Here is a 22,608-nt window from a genome sequence, read left to right on the forward strand (position 1 = left end):
CTGGATTTAGTTTCAAGATTGGTTCGGAAATAAGAATGTACATGAAAAAATTAAATAATTCTTAGTCAGACTAATCTGCTTTTGTCTTTGGTAATGGGGACATTTAGAAGAAAAGTCCTGTGTGGTTTTATTATTATCATGTCATTTTAACATTTAGTTCCCTATCAGTCAGTCATGTTCGATGTTACGTCAGAACTGACTGACACAATGGGATCTCGCCTGAGAGCAGAATCACCTTTGAGTGGTAACAAAACAAGCCAATTGCCCTTAGCGAGTGAGATTTGCATTGCAAGCCATACTCCCAAGCAGTTTTCACACTCAGCGCTCTGACAATTAGGGTTGGGAACCGAAAACCGGTTCTTATCTTATTCTTATGCGAAATTCCTAAGTTTCGGTTCTAAAAACGGTTCAGGGCCGATGTGTGGGCGAAGTGCTGGGAGCTTATCATTTAATAGCGACGTCTCACACTCACCTCATGAATATTAAAATAGTAATGAAAGCACTCGCGCTACTCATATTTGAGAGAGAGAGAGAGAGAGAGAGAGAGAGAGAGAGAGAGAGACGATCTCGATCTCTAAATGTATATAATGAGTGAGTACATCATGAATGCCTTTTTTCAAACCGCGTTTTTGTCTTATCCTGAATCACTACGGTAAGCCTGTAATAAGCGTTTATACTCGGACTACTTTACACCGGCACCGCTGCGGAGTAGCACAGTGCCTGAGTGACTCACCCACGTCATAGAAATAAACATAGAGAAGTAGCTCCGGCTACAATGTTCTTCCGCAAGACGCATACAGTTCTGTTTATTTAACTGCTAGATTGCTGATTCATCCAGTAATGAAGTGAAGTCTTTATGAATCAATCATTCAAATCGAAATATTATGTTTCACCTGTCTGGATCTTACATGTGTGTTAAAGCATATTCTACCCCTTCTGAGAGGGTATTCTCCACTGCTGGAGATACAATAAGCTATAGGAGAGGTCCCAAATTATCCTAGAGAATGCAGAAATATTTATTTTCCTTCAGAAAAATGTTTTTTTTTTGCAAGAATTGCTAAATAATATGTTGCATTTGTTGACATTACCAGTCTGTCCAGCTCATTTGACAAGTATAAGAAATAAACACAAAAGGATTGTGCATTTTCCCCTTACTACTATTTTTTATTAGTTGTTTTAATAATTTGTATTGAATGGGAACCAGAACCGGAACCGGAATCGTTTGGCGGAACCGGAATCGGAACCGGAAAAGGAAAATGTCTTACGATTCCCAACCCTACTGACAATCATCATTTTGTGTGAGCTCAACAAGAGGGAAGCAGTTCTGTGTTGGAGAGACGGCGCATTTAGCGGTTGTTGCATTGAAAGAGCAATTGCACCGCTAAGTGGAGCGATTTCACCCCTGGGTGCTTAAACGAGTAAAAGAGCAGTTTTCCCTAAAGAGCAAGCATTGCTTCTTTTTCAAAATGGCTCTCCACCTGTGTGTTTCTGGATGCAGCCTTTTTCTGGGCCCGTCTGACAGCCACGGTCACTGCCTCACGTGTCTGGAGCGTAAACACGCTGAGGCAGCGTTCGTTGATGAATCATGCTCCCTCTGCGGAAACATGACCATTGTGATGCTGAGATTGAGACTCCAATACCTTGAACAAGGTAGAGTCCCCTCTGTTATTCCCAGACCTGGTTTCTCTCTGCACTGTAGGACCACTTCAGTTAATACTCAGGGTGGCCTGAGGGTTATAGTGATCTGAGGGTTATAGTGGCCCTGTGTGATAAGATCCTTTCCATGGGGAACCCAGCATCTCATTTGGGGCTTGTGCTTCCCCCTTCGGGAAGAGGATCGCTGTTCGAGTCTGATCCAGAGTTGACTGCAATGCTTTCCCGGAGATTCCTCAGGCGGAGTGTGCAATTGCAGTGCATTTTAACCACAAAGTGCTGCCACTGGCGGTTCTCGGCTGCGCTTGCCGCCAAGGCTTACAGTTCCGCTGGACAGGCTGCCTCCGCCTTGCACGCTATGGCCCTTCGTTAAGTACACCAAGCCAAAATACTCAAAGAGCTGCACGAAGGTAGTTCTGAACAAGGGGTGATGCAGGAACTGCATACAGTGATGGACCTACTGTTCGGGCCCTCGGTCAGACGATGTCCACAGTTTGCGGAATCTACTTCTGCTCTGGTGCGGCCACAGCATCATCTCAGCTGCTGCTAAACCCTCTAGGTGGTCGGCAAAACACCATCCCGGCAAAACACCAACCCAGAGATGGAGGGAGCTGCTCTTCAGGAGATGGTGGGCACACCACTCCTTCCCATGGAGGAGGTCACACAAGGTGCGGTTTGACAGTGAGCAACGCTATGCTTCCTCATCCACCTCTTCTTTCACCACAGGGCAGGAGTTTGTGGTTCGAGGACACAACACCTCCTTACGCATCTCCAGCCACTCGTGGGAACCATGGAGCCAGATAAAAGTGTTAAACCACACTCACTGCCTCTACTCTGGGACGCTATGCCTTCCGTGTTGGGCCCCTGTGCTCCACCTCACTGCCCCTCCGCATGTACGTCTGTGATTTGGCTGGTGCTGCTTGCACAGTGTCTGGCTACACGGCCGAGTCCCGAGATAGGCATGGAACGTACCTGGAATTTGGACATCCGGACTCTCACCTAATCCTGAGTTAATTCCAAAGTTCCCACCACTCCTGTCCGGGGCCAGATGGTGAACTTGCAAGCGCTGCCCCTGGAGGAGGCTGATCCAGCCCTTGTGTTGCTGTGTCCTGTTCGCGCCCTGTGTGTTTACGTGGACCGTAGGCAGAGCTTCAGAAGCTCGGGAAGCTCTTTGTTTGCTTTGGAGGTCAGCAGAAGTGAAAGGCTGTCTCCAAACAGAGGTTGACCCACTGGATATTGGATGCCATCGTCTTGGTGTACCAGTCCCAAGGTGCCAGTTTCTTCCCGGGTGTTGGGTACAAACAGGTAATATGCGGAAAGGCTGGCTCGGCGTCTCGCTTGCAGCGCCATTCCCCTCTAATGGAGGGATATGTTACGTCATGTTACATCCTGCCTGCCACAACCCCTGTACCACTGCTGAATGGCCAGGATCCCCGGCTCCTCAGCGCTAACTTGACTGAGTGAGTTGCACGCTGCCTTATATACCCGTATGTACGGGGAGTGGCTTGCCATGCAAATCTCACTTGCTAATGTGAATTGGCATGTTTGTTGCCACTTGAAGGATTGGGCTCTCTTGCATCAGTCAGTTCTGACATAACATCTCTGTTCCCTCCTTCAGGGCCTTCATTAGTAACCGAGACGTTCTAAAGCACCGGATCAAAGAAGATTCCAAAATTATTTTATGTACTGATATCATCTTGTGACTCCTTGACATCCCGGGTTTACATGGCAATTAATATGTTTTTTTTAGATGTATTAATTGTGTTTATCGTAATTTTAAGTGTCTCCATCACTGCAGTTTTCTGCAAAATTTTAGATTTATATTTGATTTAATGCATTTATATTAAACAGTATTAAAATAAGTTTATATCACTATATGAATTGATGTTGGCTTTATTTGAATAATGATACATTAGAGAAAAGTGCAGATACAAAAGACTGTCATTTTCTCTAATGCACAAATTTATCTATTAGCCCTGACTGCAGCATGGCATAAAGAGTCAAAGCATGTAACAAAAGAATGTGTCAATATGGTGTTAGATGCCTGTAAAGGTATGATGGATACCTTTACCTTTACCTCAACTACCACAATTAGCAGATTAAAACTGCCTACCCAGCATTCACAGACCACTAAACCAGCATCCCTTCACACATGACTGGACTTCAGCCTGAAGGGGCAGCAAACAGACGGTTGCCATTTAACACTAAAAATGTCTAATCATGAATAAAGTTTGGCACATGTTCACTCTTTTTAGTTTAATTCAATTCCACTTAGAAAATGTTTGTTTCATTTGAAATACACATCATTTTTTGTACGTGTGATAAGATAAAACAACACAAATGGCATTGCTTTGATGATATGGCTATTTCTTATTTGACCTAATTGTTTTCCTGGCATGACAGAATACTAAATTGTTCTTTAGTTATAGGATTACTGAGCCCCTGAAGGTAAAGATGCCATCCTGATTTTCTGATTATTGTCGATTGAAGCTGAAGTGTGTAATTTCTGTGCCACTGGTGTCACCAAACATAATTACAAAAATAATGACTGTTTGCCATTGGTCAGACTGTTTGATAACCCCATCACCAAAGTAACGTCACTGGTTGAGCCGATGTCACTGTGTCGGGATGCTCAAACAAACATAGACACTTTTTCAGGGAAAAAACAACCTTCAAAAATGGCTTACTTTTATTGTCTCTGCTTATTAAGCTGAAATTGCACACTTCCACACTATGGGAGGCATGTGGAGACAGACTTCATATAGTGGAGCATACTTAAAAACAAATGTTCTGAAACACTAGTTGTACTTACCAGTGAAAATAGCTATACATCATGTAGAAAGCAAGAGCCTTTTTTTCTGCCAGTGTGCAGTGATGCAGAATGTGATCAGATGTGTTTGAGAGGTGAAGAATGTTTTGAACAGTCTTCCATGTGTTTATATAGGGGCTAATATAAAGGCAGTGACCTGGATGGTTCACTTCCATTTTTATTATTTTTTTATTTTTATTTTGGTAACAGTTTAATGAGAGTAATAATAGAGACATCATGTCAGTGACCTGAAGCTCTCCGTCTGCCTTCCAAACTCTCTGTGTCTCTCTCACACTCTCACCATCTGTCTTACTTCCTTTCTTTTGATCTTTCCCAGTCGATCTATGTCTTTCTTCTTCATATAAGAGTGTGCACTTTAGCATGCATTCTTTACATATTATGGGTGACAATCAAAACTGGACAAAAATGCCTCATACTTGAATACAGGTGAATATGATAGTGTTGCTTTTTTTTAGTTATTCCTGATTTTGTATTCATTAGACAATGTTTAAATTGAAGTGGCGGTCCAAAAGTCAGAATTTTCCTTATATAATGCTTTTTCTGTGACAAATTATACTACCAATCAAAAGTTTGGAGTCAGTAAGATAATTACATTTTTTTGAACGAAGACTTTTATGATCACCAAGGCTACATTTATTTGATAAAAAATACAGTAAACAGTGAAATTGTGAAATATCATTACAATACAATAGAATTTCTTATTTTATTTTAATATACTTTAAAATGTAATTTTTTAGCAGTCATAACTCTGCCACGTGATACTTCAGAAATCATTCTAATATGCTGATTTGCTCAATAAACTTTTCTTATTAACTTTTCTTATCAATGTTGAAAATAGTTGTGCTGCTTAATATGTTTGTGGAAACCATGATACATTTTTCTCTCAGGATTGTTTGATGAATGGAAAGTTCACAAGAACAGCATTTATTTGAAATATAAATCATTTGTAACATTATAAACATATTTCTTGTCACCTTTGATACATTTTAATCCATTGTTGCTGAATAGAAATACTAACCCCAAACTTTTAAACAGTAATATTGTGTGCAAAATTAACATTAATTTCAGAATGTCTTAGTATTTGATTTGTCAATCTTTTACTGAAATGACAGCGGCACTTGACTGATGATTATGTGATCCAGTATGATTTGAAAATGATCCAAAGAGCACCCTGAGTTTGAGTGAAAGCAACAACATTTGAATATCAGTATAAATGAGTCACATGATCAATTTCACAAATTGACTTTAATTAGTGACCTAAAAATAGTGCAGAATCTTAAATATTTCCTATTCATTTTACATCATAATTTTGTGTATTTTAAGATCCCTAAACTTTGTTCATTTCCAGGTATGAACTAGATTTTGCAATGGGCTCTCAGACTTTTGGACCTCACTGTATGTATTTATAGCAGAAGAAGAATATTGGATAGGGCGATGTCTGAGAGAGCAGAAGAGACGTAAGATATTTGCCGCATTGAGAGGCACATAGAAATCCGTGTGTACCTCTGTCCCCCTGCTGTGCTTGGCCCACCCAATGTACTTGTTTCTCTCCATTCTAGAATATTTATGAGTATATTGTGTAGTGTCAACCAAGCAGTTTTTTTCTTCAGACATCTCTTGAAGTATTTCCTACATGTGCTACTGTGCTCTGTGGGGCTGTAACCCTGAAGCTGAATAATATCTGAAGCTCACGGGTCCTTATCACTGTAGAAACGGAGACTTCGCTCTGCGGGAAAGAACACAGTCGCTTACCATCACTGAGGATGTTGAAATCACACGCGCCGCAGTCGGCAGCAGTGCTTTAATGAGAGAACAGATGAAACCTAAAAATACACAGTATTCTCAAATCTAGGTCATAAGTTATTGGCAATTAAAGTCCACATGATCAAAACATGCCTTGGCTCGGTGGAAGTAACATTGCTTTTCTGTTTTTCTGCATTGACTTGTGGGGTAGCGCAGTGCTTAATGTGTGTGTTTTGTGTTCTGCTGCTTTTACAGGATCATTGATGGCTCTGTCGCCAGCACGGAGGAGATTTTGCCTCCCACCATTCAGAAACTGATGAAGGGATACAACAAATACCTTAGGCCATTCTTTGACAGTACGACAAACAAAGCTTTTACATTTACACAAACTATTATATTGCATAAGTGGATTTTATCTTCTCTTAAAGTCCTATCATAATCAACAACTGCAATTAAAACTAAATTCAATTCAGAGGAAAACGCTCCAGGCTTGAGTTGATGCAGTCCACTCTTGTAACGCATGTAAATTAAGAGCCCTTTTCTGCTGTCTTCCTCTGTTAGCAGTGTTGTCACTCTGTAGTGAATGCAGTGTGTGTTGTTTTTTTTTTCAGATGGCCCTGTTACTGTAGGCATGAGTCTGGATATCGCCAGCATAGACACCATATCAGAAATCAACATGGTAGGATAATCTTACAAACCACAAACATCCAAATATATTTCTAAATTACTAAGACAAAAACAAAGTTCTGTCATGAAACTCTAGATGGCGCAAGCTATAGGTCCTTAACTCAATCTGCTTGCAATCACACTGTTCTCTATAGGGCACAGCTGATTGGTTCCTGCTGTATTAGTAGCCAATAAATTTGCTGCTCAGCTTTCAAATACTTGGTCAGTGTCTGCTGTTGCAGTTTGCAGCGTGCTCTCAGAAACCCTCCACCTTCCCCAGCTGTATAGATCCGCTATGGGTAATTCATGTGCGCTATTTTGTACAGCAGCAGCATGTTGTGTATTTCCCATGGCAAGTCCTGTACTTGCTGTGCAGCAGCAGCAGCAATCACAGCAACAGCAACAGCAGCGTAGATATTCTGACCAAAAGACCAAACATATTAACATTGTCATATATATCCATTACCATGTCAAACATTCTGAGAGTTGTCATGAAAGAACTCAAATTATAATATTAAAGCATAACTAATATAAAAGCATATGGGGTCAATAACAAATACATTTGAGGTGATGAAAAGGAGAAAAACTAGTTCATAATGCAAGTGCCAAAGTTCTTAGAAATGTCATTTTAGTAATCTTGTTGCGTTCATATTTTTAAAATGCATATAACATAACAAAAAGAAACATAATAAAAGTCAGCATGAAATGAGAATATATTTTCTCATCCATAATATCAATATCATCCAATCTATTTTCTGAATACGTATCTTATTTTGAATGATTCATTCATGCATATATGTTTTTTTAACACTGTTAATAAAATATTGAAACTTTGATACACTTATACACAATATTGTAACACTTTATTTTAAGGTGACATAGTTACTACATGTAAATTATGCATAATTACAAGTAACTAACCCTAAACCAAACCCTAACCCTAACTTTATAGTAAGTACATGTAGTTAATTAATATGATTCAGTACTTATTTGAGTAAGTACAATCGCCTTCGCCTTAAAATAAAGTGTAACCCATATTTCCCTTATGCTTTAAAGAACACATCTTTACAAATGTTCTAACAATTGTTTTCAGTTTTCCCTTTTCCAACCTCCCCTTTTCATCATCATATATAATCTAATATAAAAATCCAATAAACAGCTAAATTCATTTGGTCAAGTTATTGTCTGTATGAACTGCTTTTTAATGTAGTTTAAAAAAAAAAAATCTCAATAGATCTAAAAAAGAAAAAAAGTCACATCCTTGGCCCCTTTGATCTTTGGACAGAGTTATATAAGAGCTGAGTGTATGATGTAAATCAAAGCTTTTGGTGCACATCGCTAAATTAAGAATTTCTGTTCAACCTCTCCAGGATTACACAGCCACCATCTTTCTTCGTCAGCGCTGGACAGATGAACGCTTGTGTTTTGATGGCAATAAGAGCTTGAGTCTGGATGGGAGACTTGTGGAACTCCTTTGGGTCCCTGATACATTCATTGTGGATTCCAAGAAATCCTTCCTGCATGACATCACTGTCGAAAACAGACTGATCCGGATATTTCCCAACGGAACTGTGCTGTATGCCCTGAGGTAGTGAGGTGTCATTCACTGGATCTGGTCCTCATTCAGATGCTATACTGGGGTCTTATGATTGTTGAGGAATGGGCTTACTGTTGATGGACTGACTGGAGGGTTGATAGAGGGAATGGGGCATCAGAAGACAACTAGAAAGAGGTAGGGATAAATATGGGCTAGTGGAAGAGTTCACAATAGTGAAAAACAGGGTAAAAATAGAGGTGGTGGCAGGGGACGGTTTGTACAGATGGGCAGCTGGCATCAAATATTAAGCTTGAAAGTAGTATTCACGGATAGTGAGCTGATTTCCAGTGTTATATAAGCAACAACATTCTCTCATGTATGTTACTCTCTTTGTTTTACCTCTCTGTTTCTCTAGAATTACCACCACGGTGGCCTGCAGTATGGATCTAACCAAATATCCCATGGACAGGCAGACGTGCATGCTTCAACTTGAAAGCTGTAGGCCTCAAATAATTCTCCATTTCTCTTGAAACCGTTGCCAAATTTGAGATATAACTCAGTGGGTTTCATTCACTAGTAATTGTGTAGGTGTTTACAATGTAAAATGCACCATACTTTAATGCATAATTTTTATTCTGAAATAAGAAAGACTCATTGTAGGGTTGGGTTATATTACATTTTTATTTTTGACATTGATATGCTGTATGTTTAGAATTTATACACATTTTATATGTGAATAATGTTTATTATGTCAGTAAGACTTTTTAAAAAAATTTGAAAGAATGCTCACTTATGCTCATCATGATGGCATTCATTTAATAAAAAAATTAATTTACAATTAATATTACATTTTTAATTGAAGTTTTGATATTTTAATATGTTTTAAAATGTAATTTATTCTTGCGATAGTAAAGTTGAATTTTCAGCATCATTGCACAATTTTCAGTTTTTAGCTCCACATGATCCTTCAGAAATCATTTCTGATTTGGTGCTCAAGAAACATATTATTGTTGAAAATGGTTGTACTGCTAATATAAAGTTCAAAAGAACAGTATTTATTTGAAATAGAAATCATATGTGTACACATTCGTTGGTGAATGAGACCCAATTAGTGAATGAATTTTATGAGTTGACCTTACAGTGCTTCTAGTCTCTTATTTAATCAGCACTACAGAGTGCTTGTGATTTATGCTGTGTGGCAGGCATAAGAGTGTCTAACCTTTTAAGATAGATGCATGTTTCAAGCCTTTTTAAATTTGTGAAACTCTTGTGAAATATTTATTTCACTAATGATAGATGCTCCAGGTGTACACACCATAAATGTCCCATAAGTTTTAAAAAATTAATCTGCATACAAGATCTTCCATATGCTCACTCACCCAAGACTGCTGTGTAATGGTTTGGCATGTATGAACATTTTAATTCAAACAAGTTTTTAATGTTCCATACTGAGACAAAAATATAGAAATATTCTGAATTGATTTAACCAAACATTTAGGTCCAGAATGGTTACTCACACAATATGCAACAGGAGATAAATGGAGCCAGCTAGACTATTACCAAACCAAAGGCATAAACCAGCTTGGACAGGCATGTAAATTCATAGTTGTTCACAATAATATTTTCAGCAGGACATAAAGTCTAAAGTTTCATTAGTCTTTTCTTCCCTGTTGTGATGTGTGTCAGAGTGAAATGGCTTCTTGAACGATAAATAATGTAGGGCTTGACTTGGTTTTGTCCATCTGGAATTGATTGGATGATTGAATCGTTGTGGTTTGCTATTGCTGTGATGTGTGTGACAGGTTGTCCTGCTCTCGCAACAGTAAACACATCATCAGAGAAGAGATAAGATGTAGCCCCCGGAGGGAGGGGAAGTTATTTTGATTAAAGATTATGATGGCACAGGAATTAAAGAAATAAAAATAAAGATATGCACAGATAAATCATTTATAATAAATACTGCAATATTCCATAAAATAAAAGAACTGCCATTTAGATTTCATGGTGACTTTAAATTAGCAACACAATGTGACAGCTAGCCTACTCTCCTCACAGATCAGTATGCTTTTTTTTTGTTTTTGTTAAATATATGGAATCAGGGCAACATATTTCACAATGTTTTATTCTCTAGATAATGTGCAAAGTTATTTTTTTAAACTCTCTTGCAAACTAAACTTTGCATGACACAGTGCCATCTTGAGGTGTAGATTATGTGTTACAACAAAATACAGTGTGCTGCATGAACAGAGCTGTTTAGTTTGTAGATTTTAAGCCATGAATTACACTATTATTATAATTCATAATTATTATGCTGTTGTGGGTCAGACTGACCCTAGCTGGTTTTAATACAATTCACCAAAAATGAATATGAGAAAAAGAAGGAAAAAAAAAATCAACAATTACAAATAGCAGATCAAAACAGTATTTGTAACAGAATTAACACAGAAACACATTACAAAAATAAAACTAAATCAATTTGAAAACTTATGATAAAAATGTATTCATCAAATATTTTTAACATATATAGAGAAAACTTTTTTCTTATATTTTATATTTACATTTTCACAAAGTGAATGTACTGTATATAGCAATTACTTGTATTGTTTTATGATTCTGCTTTTGTATATGGATATTTACTCCTAATTAGGCATATCATTTAGCATTTTAGATGAGTCAGACAACGGTATGAAAATTCCTTAGGGAACCCATGGTGAATTAGCATTTCAGGTTGGCTTACAAATGACTGAACAGCTCTGTTCAAAATTATTGAATTTATGGTAATGCATGTATTATAGCATAGTGCTCTAGCAGGGCTGCATATAAAATCAGTGGTAATCGAATGCTTTCTTACTGCTCTATAAGTGTAATTTGATGTAAATATAGTAGCTCTCAGCATTGGAATTACTTATTGTGTAGTGATAATTGGCTCTACGATTTATACAGTATTATGTTCTCCTCAGGGGGATATAACGTGAAAGATGTTGTTTTCTACTGGACACGGGGAAACCAATCAGTTAGCGGTCTTGATCATTTACAGCTGGCTCAGTACACCCTTGAGGACCACTATACCTCTGAATCTGAAGCCGTTTACGAGACTGGTATGCACACACACACACACACACACACACACACACACACACACACACACACACACACACACACACACACACACACACACACAACACACACACACACACACACACACACACACACACACACACACACACACACACACACACACACACACACACACACACACACCGATATTTTGAAGACTTTACATGCTGTATTGATGTTTTTACTTTCTCTTTTATTTACTAATAATGTAACAGGTAACTACCCAAAGTTGATCTTCCACTTCAAACTCAAGCGGAGCATCTTATATTTCATTCTGGAGACGTATGTTCCTTCCAGTGCTCTGGTGGTCCTGTCCTGGGTCTCATTTTGGATCAGTCAGTCTTCTGTACCTGCTCGCATTTGCATAGGTAAGAACGTAAAGCAATCATTGCCAAATTAACATAAGCTCATCAAAATATATTAACACCTCTTCAGTATTCAGTAACTTGAACTAATCAACTTACATGATCATTATAAAGGCTTTTAAATGACAAAATACATTAACTTACACATATTTGAGAATCGGAATATCAGATAGTTCATGATATAGTTAACAAGTTTGTGAATATTTTCAATAAAAAATGAAAAATGAAATAAAAGCTATACATCTGTCATACAGCACAATTGTGGCTGCGGTGTGTCACATGACAAGTGTGACGCGTCGCCATAGAAATAATAAGGTGATACGTTCTAAAATAATGGTCGCATTAAAAAACTCATGCTGGGGGGGTCAGCTGGAATATTTTAAACTTGCGTGTGAAAGGGTTAACATTTGACCGATGGCAACCTCCCTGTTGCTCACAGGGATAAAGGAAAGAAAAGGCTTTCCTTCTGGATGCCCCGATTTCACATTCTGGCCTGTTCGGCAATGCGGTTAATGACATCATCGACAGGTACCAGGAGGCCAAGAATCTGTCCAGCGAAAGGAGGCAAGAACAAAATGCCACCCCCCTAACAAATGCAGAGGGACCGGGAATTGCGCTCAGACACATCTATCTAGGGGGAGACAGGAACTTAGGTGTGTCATCTCTTCCAGGAAGGCTAAGAGAAAGTCCTGACTCCTGACTGTTGTGGGCCCTGGCACCCGAGGGCAACCCCTCCCAAGGAGGCCAGTGCACTCCACAATATTGTGTGCCCGACCTTCCTTGGGGCCCTCTGCAGGCGTAGCCCCACCATTAACAGTGTTTCGGGAAGTGGAGGATCCCAATGGGCCATTCGCTCCATCTTCAGTAATGAGCGATCTTTCCATTCAGCCTGCTCGGTTGGTCCCTGCCAGTTCTCTGATTCAGGGCACCAGACAGGCCATTTCCATCGAAAAATTATCCCTCTGTCAGACTTTCTGGCAGCGTGACAGCTACTGCCGAATGTCTCTCAGTGGGTACTGAATACGAAGAAAAGGTTACAGTGCTACAGGTTACAATTAAATGGCGTAGTAGTAACAGTGGTATGTCAAGAATCAGAAAAAGTATTTTTCAATCAGGAACTACAGTCTCTCCTGATGAAAGGGGCCATAGAGAAAGTACTCATCCCAGAGAGATATTCATGGTTTTGCAGCTAGTGCTTTATTGTGCCCAAAAAGGACTATTTTCAGATGTTTCAGTTCAGACATTGGCTCATGCATAGCCAAGTGTCAAGCCATGATGCAGCGCCTCGTTCCACTCTCAGGGAACCCGGTTACATACGTAACATCAGACAATTTAATGAAATGATTAATTGCATTATACCATGTAAAAATGTAAGAATGTTTAATTAACCTAAAAAATAATAAGACAACCTATTACAATCAATTTAAGTAAACTCAACTAACAACTGAAAACTTAAATAGGTTACTTAAATTGAGTAACATAAAGGGCCCTATCTTGCACCCAGCGCAATTGACTTTGTACACCGACGCATGTATCATTCCTATTTTGCACCCGCGCACAGCGGACTTTTCCCTCCACAGACGCACGTCGGTAAATTAAGAAATGAACTTGCGCTCCCGGGGGCGGTTCAGCGCAAAGAGGAGGCGTGTTCCGGCGCAAAGGTTCCCTGGTGCTATTTTGCAGGTTTAGAAAACAATTCCGCCACTGACCCGGAAAAACCTAGTCTAAAGTCAGTGGCGCGTTGCGCATGTTATTCATATGCTATTTTAAGGGCGCATGCTTGGCCATAATCAATGTAGCGTGTGCACAACGCGCATGCACTTTGCTTCTCTCATCTACACACAGACGCAGCAGTTCTCATTTTTAGAAAACCATACATTATTACAAGGAAAAATATTAACACACGAGGGAAATCATTGTTATGTCCATGAAGATGTGAAAAAATAGGCATAAATCTAGCTTACACATTTACCCACATTTTTATACGCCTGTTTAACCGAAGCTAATCTGGGTGGGTTTCTCCCATCCCCATACAATGTCACTTCTCTGTCTTTTACGACCCTACGACTCCTGGCGTGCGCCTGGCAAATCCGCCGTTATAATAGCAATCCGCCATGGAACAAGCGCGCCTCTTGAAGGGAATGTGAGATGTCGCTCTGATTGGTTTATTTCATGTTACGCCCAAACCACACCTATGAATAATGAAGCTACTTCAGACCAACCCATTTTAGATTTGCATCGGGCGCAAGAGTCATTTATCCCGCCGGTATAGCAACAGTGCCCAAGACCCGCCCACAAAGTTACTTGCGTTTCGCGCTTGATACTTGCGTTTCAGATCGTTAAAATAGGGCCCAAAGTCTCATTGAGTTTTAAATTCTTTTGAGTTTTGAATTTTAACATTCTTGTCAAGGCAACTAAAGATTTAGCAATGCAAGGAGCTACAAACCTCTTTTTTTCACATTTACACGTGATTTTTAAAACCACTATATGAAATGGGCATTATTTGCCTCTTAAAACTAGGCAAACATATTACCTTGATTGGCAAATATATTAAATCCAACAGTTGCATCAGATGCATATTGGCTACCTCGACACACAAATCTCGAGCATGCAGTGATCAACAAATACTAATTCAGTAAAAATATGAACCATGTATGACAGCAACATAAATGAAGTCAGTAAAATTAAAATCATAAATAGATTTTTTTTTTTTTTTTTTTTACAGTAAAGAATCATATTACCAAGTTATTTTGACAGTTTATAGGATGCCCTAATGTTTATTAACTCAGTACTTTTTGGCATTAACTCATAGGAGTGACCACAGTCTTGACTATGACCACCTTGATGATGGGGGCCCGTACCTCTCTACCCAATGCCAACTGCTTCATTAAAGCCATCGATGTGTATCTGGGCATCTGCTTCAGCTTCATCTTTGGCGCACTGATTGAATATGCAGTTGCTCATTTCTGCACGTTACACCAGCCGAATGCTGCCAATGCATATATGGTAGGTGAACGTGAACAAGTAACGATACCATAATGGCCATGAATAAGATCATCTTCACCTTGCCATAGTCATGACAATAAATCAAACACATTTATGTCTCACTGTTGCATCAGTATGGCCAGGAAATGCAGGAGCGCGAGGAAGAGATGAACGGCATCGTCAATTCCATCGGCAGCCGCGCTTTGCGGGCCCGTAAACGGGAGGAGATGCTGTCCCGGATGGGCAGCACCAGCAACCCCACCCCCAGTGAGAGTAAGGAGGAGATCAACTCGCAGCCAGAGACCCGCTGCACCAAGTGCATGTCGACGACACGCCGTATCATACGCTGTCTGAACTGCTGCAAAGTGGAGAACCCGCACTACATCGACAACTACTCACGGCTGTCCTTCCCCCTCTCCTTCATCTTCATCAACCTCCTCTACTGGACCTACTACTTGTACTTCTAAAGCTCCTGCTGTTGGCGTGTGTTGAGGGGTTTGCAGTGATTTAAGTGTGTGCGTCCTTTCTTGTGTCACAGTTTACCTAAGGGTTTATACTCTTACATGTCAGCATGCATTTCAGTTCAACTCATGTCCCCCGAGAATGACTGACTGTGTTCATGTCACCCAAGTATTCGTTATTCCTTGTGGTATGCAGGATGTGAGTGAGTTTGGACTGCACAGATATATGCAGATTTCTACCATATACCTTGAAGATGCATCTCCATCTCTGTTTCAGGAATACGTGGCCTTCATTTTCCGAGGAGCTTTAGGTTCACTCAAATCCACAACAAAAATCGGCCTAGCTGTAAATTGCAGTATGATTTTATGATGTCCGTACAACAAATACGTAAAACCTGACCTGAATGTAATTATGATTACATTGTAGTTTAGCACAACAAGCATGACTTATAAATCACTGTTGACACAATTAACAAACCATAAGCAATTCACGAAACTGAAAGTTTGATTAAAATGTTTGATTTATGAAATGAACATCAGAATCGTAGCAGCATGTTTGACAGCTACAGTAATAATAAGCAACTGGACCAAAGATTTAATGTGTATCTAATGTTCATAATCACAATCTGAATTCAAATGAGCACAAGTTATACATTGTTTTTGGGGCATATACTGTTTGTTTTTGCAAATCCAGCAGTCATATGTCTTCTTATTAGCTGCCAAACAGGAATCAGGTTGGTTTTACTCATGTTCTCCTGGCGATTTGTCTGTGTGAGTTGCAAGCGAATATTCTCTTAGAGATAGAAACTCTGATTATGAATGATTCTGTATTATTTGCATGATCATTTATTTATTCTGCTGTATGTTGTTGTATTTAATTATTTATTTCTTTTTTGTTAATTAAATGCTTTATCCAACTTAAGGCTCTTTGACCTAGTTAAAGTTGGGCCATTAAGAACTGCACTATAGTATTTTTGATAGCAGACCATTTTGGGCAAATGCCACAACTAAAACATTGATGCATATTTGCAAATGGCATATTCAACACTGACATTTACATGATTTCTTGGCAGATTTTTATGCATTATTGATGTCTGAATTGATATGATTTGCATATAATTTGCAATATATGTTTTCCCCCCACTGTCAACACGTTTTGTTATCGAAAAACTGCTTGTTTGTATGATCTTTTTCAAGAACATGTTATTCACCTGACCTTTGTGAGTAAATCTTTTCTTTTACTGTGAATGTCACTTCTTACAGGTGAGTATATTTTGTGCTCAAATTAAGCTGTATTTTATCCTTTTGCACTGAGATTTTGAATTACAAAGGCAGTATTACTTTGCCAAGAAGCATTTTCTTTTTGTATATACTTGCTAAATATTGCAAATGATGTACACCAAATAATATTTATTATTAATACTGTTATTTTAATAATGCATGAAAGTTGCGTACAATTGTTAAAGAGACAGAAGACCATGTTGCTATGTTTTCCATGCATGGGGAGTTCTGCATCTGTTTTTAGAGATTTGGACATAATAAAGTTATAACTGGCTTAAAGTAATATATTTTGAGACAGAACATAATATTTGTTTAAAAAAATGTTTTTTTAGCTGTTCTATTTACCAGTACACACTACACACTATTGCTAATAAAACACATTTATTAGCATCATGACAACTGCTAGGTTTCTCTGTACTGTACAAAAACAAATAATGGAAGTGAAATTTAGCAAACTCTTGTAATGCCCTGTCACAAAACCGTTCAATGGCAGTGGCATCTTGGAGTCTTACTGCCCCTTACTGGTGAGTCCAGTTCTTTGAATGATTTACGTTTATTTTTATCCTCATCTAAATCCAGAAACCAACTCAATACAGAAATACACACTTGGCAAAACATCTGTCACTTCAGCATATTACAGCCCTTAGGATAGTATGTTGTCAGTGCTGATCCTGATGCCAAAGAGCTAGTGATTTAACATCCAGTCTTCAGGATTTTCTTTTTGAAAATGAGAATCGTTTGTTTATTTAATTGATGCACATTCCTTTGCGGTATTTATAGTAGCCCATCATTTATTATTAAATGCTGTCACTGTGTTCACTGGACAAATTTGATTTCAGCATGTAAATTAAATTAACACTCTTTCAAGTATTATTTTTTTGATGTAGTAAGATACTTCATGTCTCACTATGCATGTAAAGTTAATGTTTAGGGTAATAAAATATTTTTACTCAAATCTGAATATTTTGTACCTTTGTCTTTTTATTTGTTTTCCACCTTCCAGTAAATGTGACCTCTTATCTCCCTTGTGAATATTGCCACTTAATTTACCAGCATTTCATTCATTATTTATATCCTGATGAAACCAAACCACATGGTGGCGCTGCGATGTCAACTTCACCAGGAAAGGCTCAGATCAAAATAGACATCACAGCAGTTCTCATTGATTTTCTTGATTAAGAAGAATTGAGTATGACCCAATACCTATTATCTTGGTCTCAAACCTGTATAATCAGTTGTTTAATGCTGAAGATAGCATGCCAGAGATGGTTAAATAGATTAAGGGATGGGGATATGGGACATAGTGTTGTTAACTTCACAGAGAGATGTCAGTCAGCCATACTCAGGCTCTTTCTCCTGCCCCAGTATCACACAAAAGGGGAATGGATCTCAAGAGTCGTAAAAAAATTCAAGTCATTGTGCACTGCAATTTGGTGGCTACTATATATATATATATATATATATATATATATATATATATAATTTGCTATATAATAATAATACAAGTAAAATAAATACAAAATAATAAATAAACAAAACATAAATTCAAATAATATAATATCTTGTATATTAAATAAAAATAATAAAAAATTATGTACACACAATTATAGGTTATATAGTAATATAATACAAATATTATTAAAAATTAACACACACATTTTTATATATATATAACACACACACACACACACACACACAGCATATGTGTGTGTGTGTGTGTGTGTGTGTGTGTGTGTGTGTGTGTGTATGCACACATATACAGTATAATATATGTAATATGTGTAACGTGTATATCTGTATGTATATGATTTCATTTGATGTAACAGAAACTGGTTTCATTTACAAATCATCCAGAGGGAATCTGTGAAGCACATATAATATTTGAGCTTTAGCCTTTATTTATTTAGCTCGGCGGAACACTGAGAGGTGCAGCCACGGTGCATTATGTCACTGAGTCACACCACTTTCTGCACAGATGAGCTGCTCTCTACTCCCCTACCACACTCTCCAAACTCTCTGAGTCAACAAGCACATTTGGCGAATAAGGAAAAAGAGCCAGTACATTCTGTCTGCACCTGGAGCAATGAGGGCCAGGTGGTATGCATGTGGCTCAGAGACAGGAAGGTCAAAAGCTGTACATATGGATCATTTTCCACTTTTACCCCTTTTTCTTCTCTAATTAAGGGTAAAAGCCCTGCCCCTTCTGCTCTATTTTCAGATTTCAGGTCACATGTGAAGCACCAGTCATTTTATATTCTGTCTACATGATGCAAAGGAATGTGCGAGTTAAGCAGAATGCCCAGCATTTGTATTCAAGAGTTCAGCATAAGGATTTGTGTGTGTTTGTGTCCTGTAGAGTGTGAGCTAAGAATAACTGAATTTTGAAAGAGGTCATCTTCCAGAAATGTTTGCATACAATTTATTATTGATTTAGTCAGCAAGCCGATATTCCTGTATGGTTTAGCCTATTTGTAAAAGTGGATGGCTTGTCTCAATGTGCCTGAGTGTCCATCTTCAGGAGATAAAGTTGTTCAATCACTCCTTGAAAGTAATAGAACACTCTTGCACTCTTAAAACGAGCTTTCTCAACTCTCAAACTTTTGATAGACATTTTGATAAACATATTCAAACAAATGCACATGCTGAATTGCCTCATTCAGGGTTTTCATTGTCCGGGTGGGCCTGATGGTTGTTACATGAGTAGGATAATATCGTCAAAAGACTGAATTTTAGCATCTACAAGGTTTCGAGTTACAATTATAATTACACAAAAGTATAGCAGTGGTTTTGTTTGTTGGTTTCAACCAAACCTAGTTCGAATTACGCAAACAAACATCATTAATAACAGTCTGGAAACAAGTAAAAATTATACATTTCAGCAGCAGGTTTTAAATATTATTCATATTAATTACAGTATTGTGTTTTTTTTGTGTGTTTTTTTTTGTATGTTAGGCTAACTTTTACATTTTTGTACAGACATTTTATTTTTGGCTTTTTATGACAGGTTCCGCTGTGACAACATTATATAATCAATATTCCCCACTATTGGTCAGGCTAAAAAATACTTTTTATGGGCAATAAAGGTGGCATTGTTCAAAAAGATTTGATTCTGATAGCTCGATAAAGGCATTCAGCGGTCTCGCGCTGTCCTCTTTCAAACTTAATTGATACAAACGCAAGATAACGCCATGAGTCCCAAAAGTTACCGCCTGTGGTAAAGATGGCCTGGGGAGCTTCAATAGAGCTGTTGTGGTGAACATAAATCGACAGAAGATCGAAAACATCGCTCGGAAACACAAGGAACCGGTAAGAGACCCAATTAGCTGGATGAGAGAGGACTTCAAATAGAAGACAAATAACTTGGTCGCATATTAGCTATTTAGCTTTTGCGTAGGCTAATCAAGTAAAACTCATAACAAACACACCAGCATCCTTCCATTGCTCACTGATGATGAAGGTATATCGGGGCAGGTTGTCACATTCTTATTGGGGGGTAAGCTGTCATGTATTTCATAAATTGAAGGACATTACATTTGTTTGTAAAAACACAGTTTATGTTACCTTTTCCATTTTCCATTAACTGTTTTGTGTTTCACATAGGCTACATTATAGGCCTATATATATATATATATATATATATATATATATATATATATATATATATATGTGTTATATGTCAGATTCCCATCGTGAGAACAAGTGTTGGGTGAACTACTGTATCTTTTCCAGGGCTACATTGGTGAAAATGTTTAATAGTTTTTTTTCTCCCTTCTTTTCTCTTGTTGAAGCCAAGGCATGTGCCTATAGGAATTGGCTTTCAAAAAATAAACCTATAAAGCAGTAGGCCTACATTCTGGAGTCAAATGTGACTAGTCCCAGTCACTCATCACTCCTACGTGTTGGTATGTTAGGCAGATACGAAAACTTTAAGCTATGATATAAGGTCATTAGAGGCAGATTTTTGGTTTACAGTGCAAGAATTTCCTCTGCCAGTAGATGCTAACTGATACATATCATCTGATAAAGCTGGATTCTAAGGTGTAGATTTGGAGGAGTGTATAATATGATTGTACGTTCAAACACTGCCATAGCATTAGCATGCAGGGTTCACATAAGGCGTAGGACTCGATCCCAGCACATTTGTATCTTTTTTTCATTTTATTTTTAGTTTTCAGACACGCAGCGATCTATCCCTAAGGGTCCTCATGAATATTCATCTCTCAGTTTTTATGAGAAGAGAATCACCAATGCAAGAATAACTACAGTATAATACATTTACATTCTCAGAAGCTTTTAGACACGTAACTGCAGTGCACCATAAAAGTCTGTTTTACACTTGGCATACAGGGAATCTAAATGCATACTGCTCGTGTTTGTGACGGCATGCAGATTTTCATACAATAAATGTCTTAAAAAGAGCCCTTCATTACAACAATGAATGATGAAAAATAATAAATCTTAGGTTAGAGCTGTAAGCAGCATTATATTCTTGCAACACTTTCGGGTACTATTAACACATTGACCTATTTCCAATTGATCACATGTTCATAAATGCAAAATAAGGCACTTAAGAGAAGGAACATGAAGGAAAAAACGAAGAGGAACAGCAATGGATAGAGAGGAATGTGTGTGAATGATGAAAAGCATGGTGCGGTTCTCGGGGTGAGTACGCTTCAGAGCACACTGCTCCCACACACACAGGGAGTGGTGCGTTCTTTGGCACGCTGTAAATCTAGGCCATTGGCTGTCCGACAATCGCTCACATACATGCGCTAGCACATTTAAACACACTCAGCAAGTCCATGGGCAACACAGCAAGTGCATATATGAAGAGCCAGAGGGCCCGAACATGGAGGGCCCTGTTTCCATGGATATATCTCGCCATTCTTGTGCAGTATGATGCAAACATTGTGTGGAGGGGGGAGGGGGCGAGCACTGTTGAGCAGGACATTACTAATTAGAAGGAAGTCATTGTGGTTCAACACCGCAAATGTTGATTTATACGAGGATGTATATCTGCCTGGGTGGTAAAATAAAGCAATAAGCCCTGCGAAGCCATGATTTACAGTGAATTTAGAACAGCTAAGGGGCGTTGTTAGGCACGACGCGGAGCGGAAAATATTCATTTTAATATTTATTTTATTCATAAAATAAACACCAGCAACAAAAAATATAACGTTACAACACATTTATTCCTCAGCCAAGCAATGTTGTTCCTAAGAGGTTGCCAAGCAACACATGCAGCAACAAAGAATCACATACGGCAGTTGCACAGTAATACTAATGTAATGCGGTCACAGGTGTATGTTTGTTGAGTAATTTACAACGGCTTCGAACGCGGCTCAACCAATCAGAATCAAGGACCGGAACTATCCGTATTATAAAATTGATCTTATGGTATCAGAGTATATTGGCTATTTATACTAATTAGATTGAGCATTGGTGATCGTTGGCTCATGATATTGTTTTCTGTTTTAATGAAAAGACAAACTGAGTTATGTAACATTGAGGGCACTGTAGTGACAGGAAAATATCAATACAAATTAAGCTCATTCAACAGTATTTGTGGCAAAATGTCGATTACCACTAAAAATAATTTCAACTTGTCCCTTGTTTTCGTAAAAAAGACAAAGGCAAAAATCAATGTCACTTTTGAATTAGGCATTTTTTTGTGAATGTGAAATGTGAAGCCTATAATAATAAATAAAAAACACGTACATTAATTCTTCTGTTAAAACTTGTGTATTATTTGAGCTGTAAGGCTGTCATTTTTGCAGTCGTTTAAGGGTTTACAGCATTTTATTGTCATGGTGGCAGCAGTTGAATAGCTATTTAAGCACTGTTTTGGGCTCAATTCAGGTAACCCTCATTTTCACCATCCAATGGAAAATGGAAAAATTATTTCATGTTTTATGTTTTCTCATTTAATATGCTAGTTCAGTTGGATATACATCATATTATGCAAGTAAA

At 38.3% G+C, this 22,608-nt stretch overlaps 2 protein-coding genes across 3 annotated transcripts in view; both read left to right on the forward strand.

Moving 5' to 3' along the window:
- gabrz (gamma-aminobutyric acid type A receptor subunit zeta) overlaps positions 1-17,597 on the forward strand; it is a 28,414-nt gene extending 10,817 nt beyond the window's left edge. For both annotated transcript variants that reach the window (XM_079851918.1, XM_079851917.1), the window contains exons 3-10: positions 6,482-6,582; positions 6,838-6,905; positions 8,263-8,480; positions 8,845-8,927; positions 11,390-11,527; positions 11,762-11,914; positions 14,724-14,917; positions 15,031-17,597. In XM_079851918.1, the coding sequence (XP_079708044.1) occupies positions 6,482-6,582; positions 6,838-6,905; positions 8,263-8,480; positions 8,845-8,927; positions 11,390-11,527; positions 11,762-11,914; positions 14,724-14,917; positions 15,031-15,363 (1,288 nt within the window). In that variant the 3' untranslated portion in view covers positions 15,364-17,597. The remainder of the gene's footprint in view (positions 1-6,481; positions 6,583-6,837; positions 6,906-8,262; positions 8,481-8,844; positions 8,928-11,389; positions 11,528-11,761; positions 11,915-14,723; positions 14,918-15,030) is intronic.
- Positions 17,598-19,840: 2,243 nt separating this feature from the next.
- The window catches only part of adgra1a (adhesion G protein-coupled receptor A1a), a 33,154-nt gene continuing 30,386 nt past the window's right edge, over positions 19,841-22,608 (forward strand). Inside the window, exon 1 of the mRNA XM_079851855.1 lies at positions 19,841-19,944. The gene's annotated coding sequence lies outside the window, so the exon portion shown is untranslated. The remainder of the gene's footprint in view (positions 19,945-22,608) is intronic.

Source organism: Squalius cephalus (genome assembly GCF_949319135.1).
Source record: "Squalius cephalus genome assembly, chromosome: 19".
Taxonomy (NCBI): Eukaryota; Metazoa; Chordata; class Actinopteri; order Cypriniformes; family Leuciscidae; genus Squalius; species Squalius cephalus.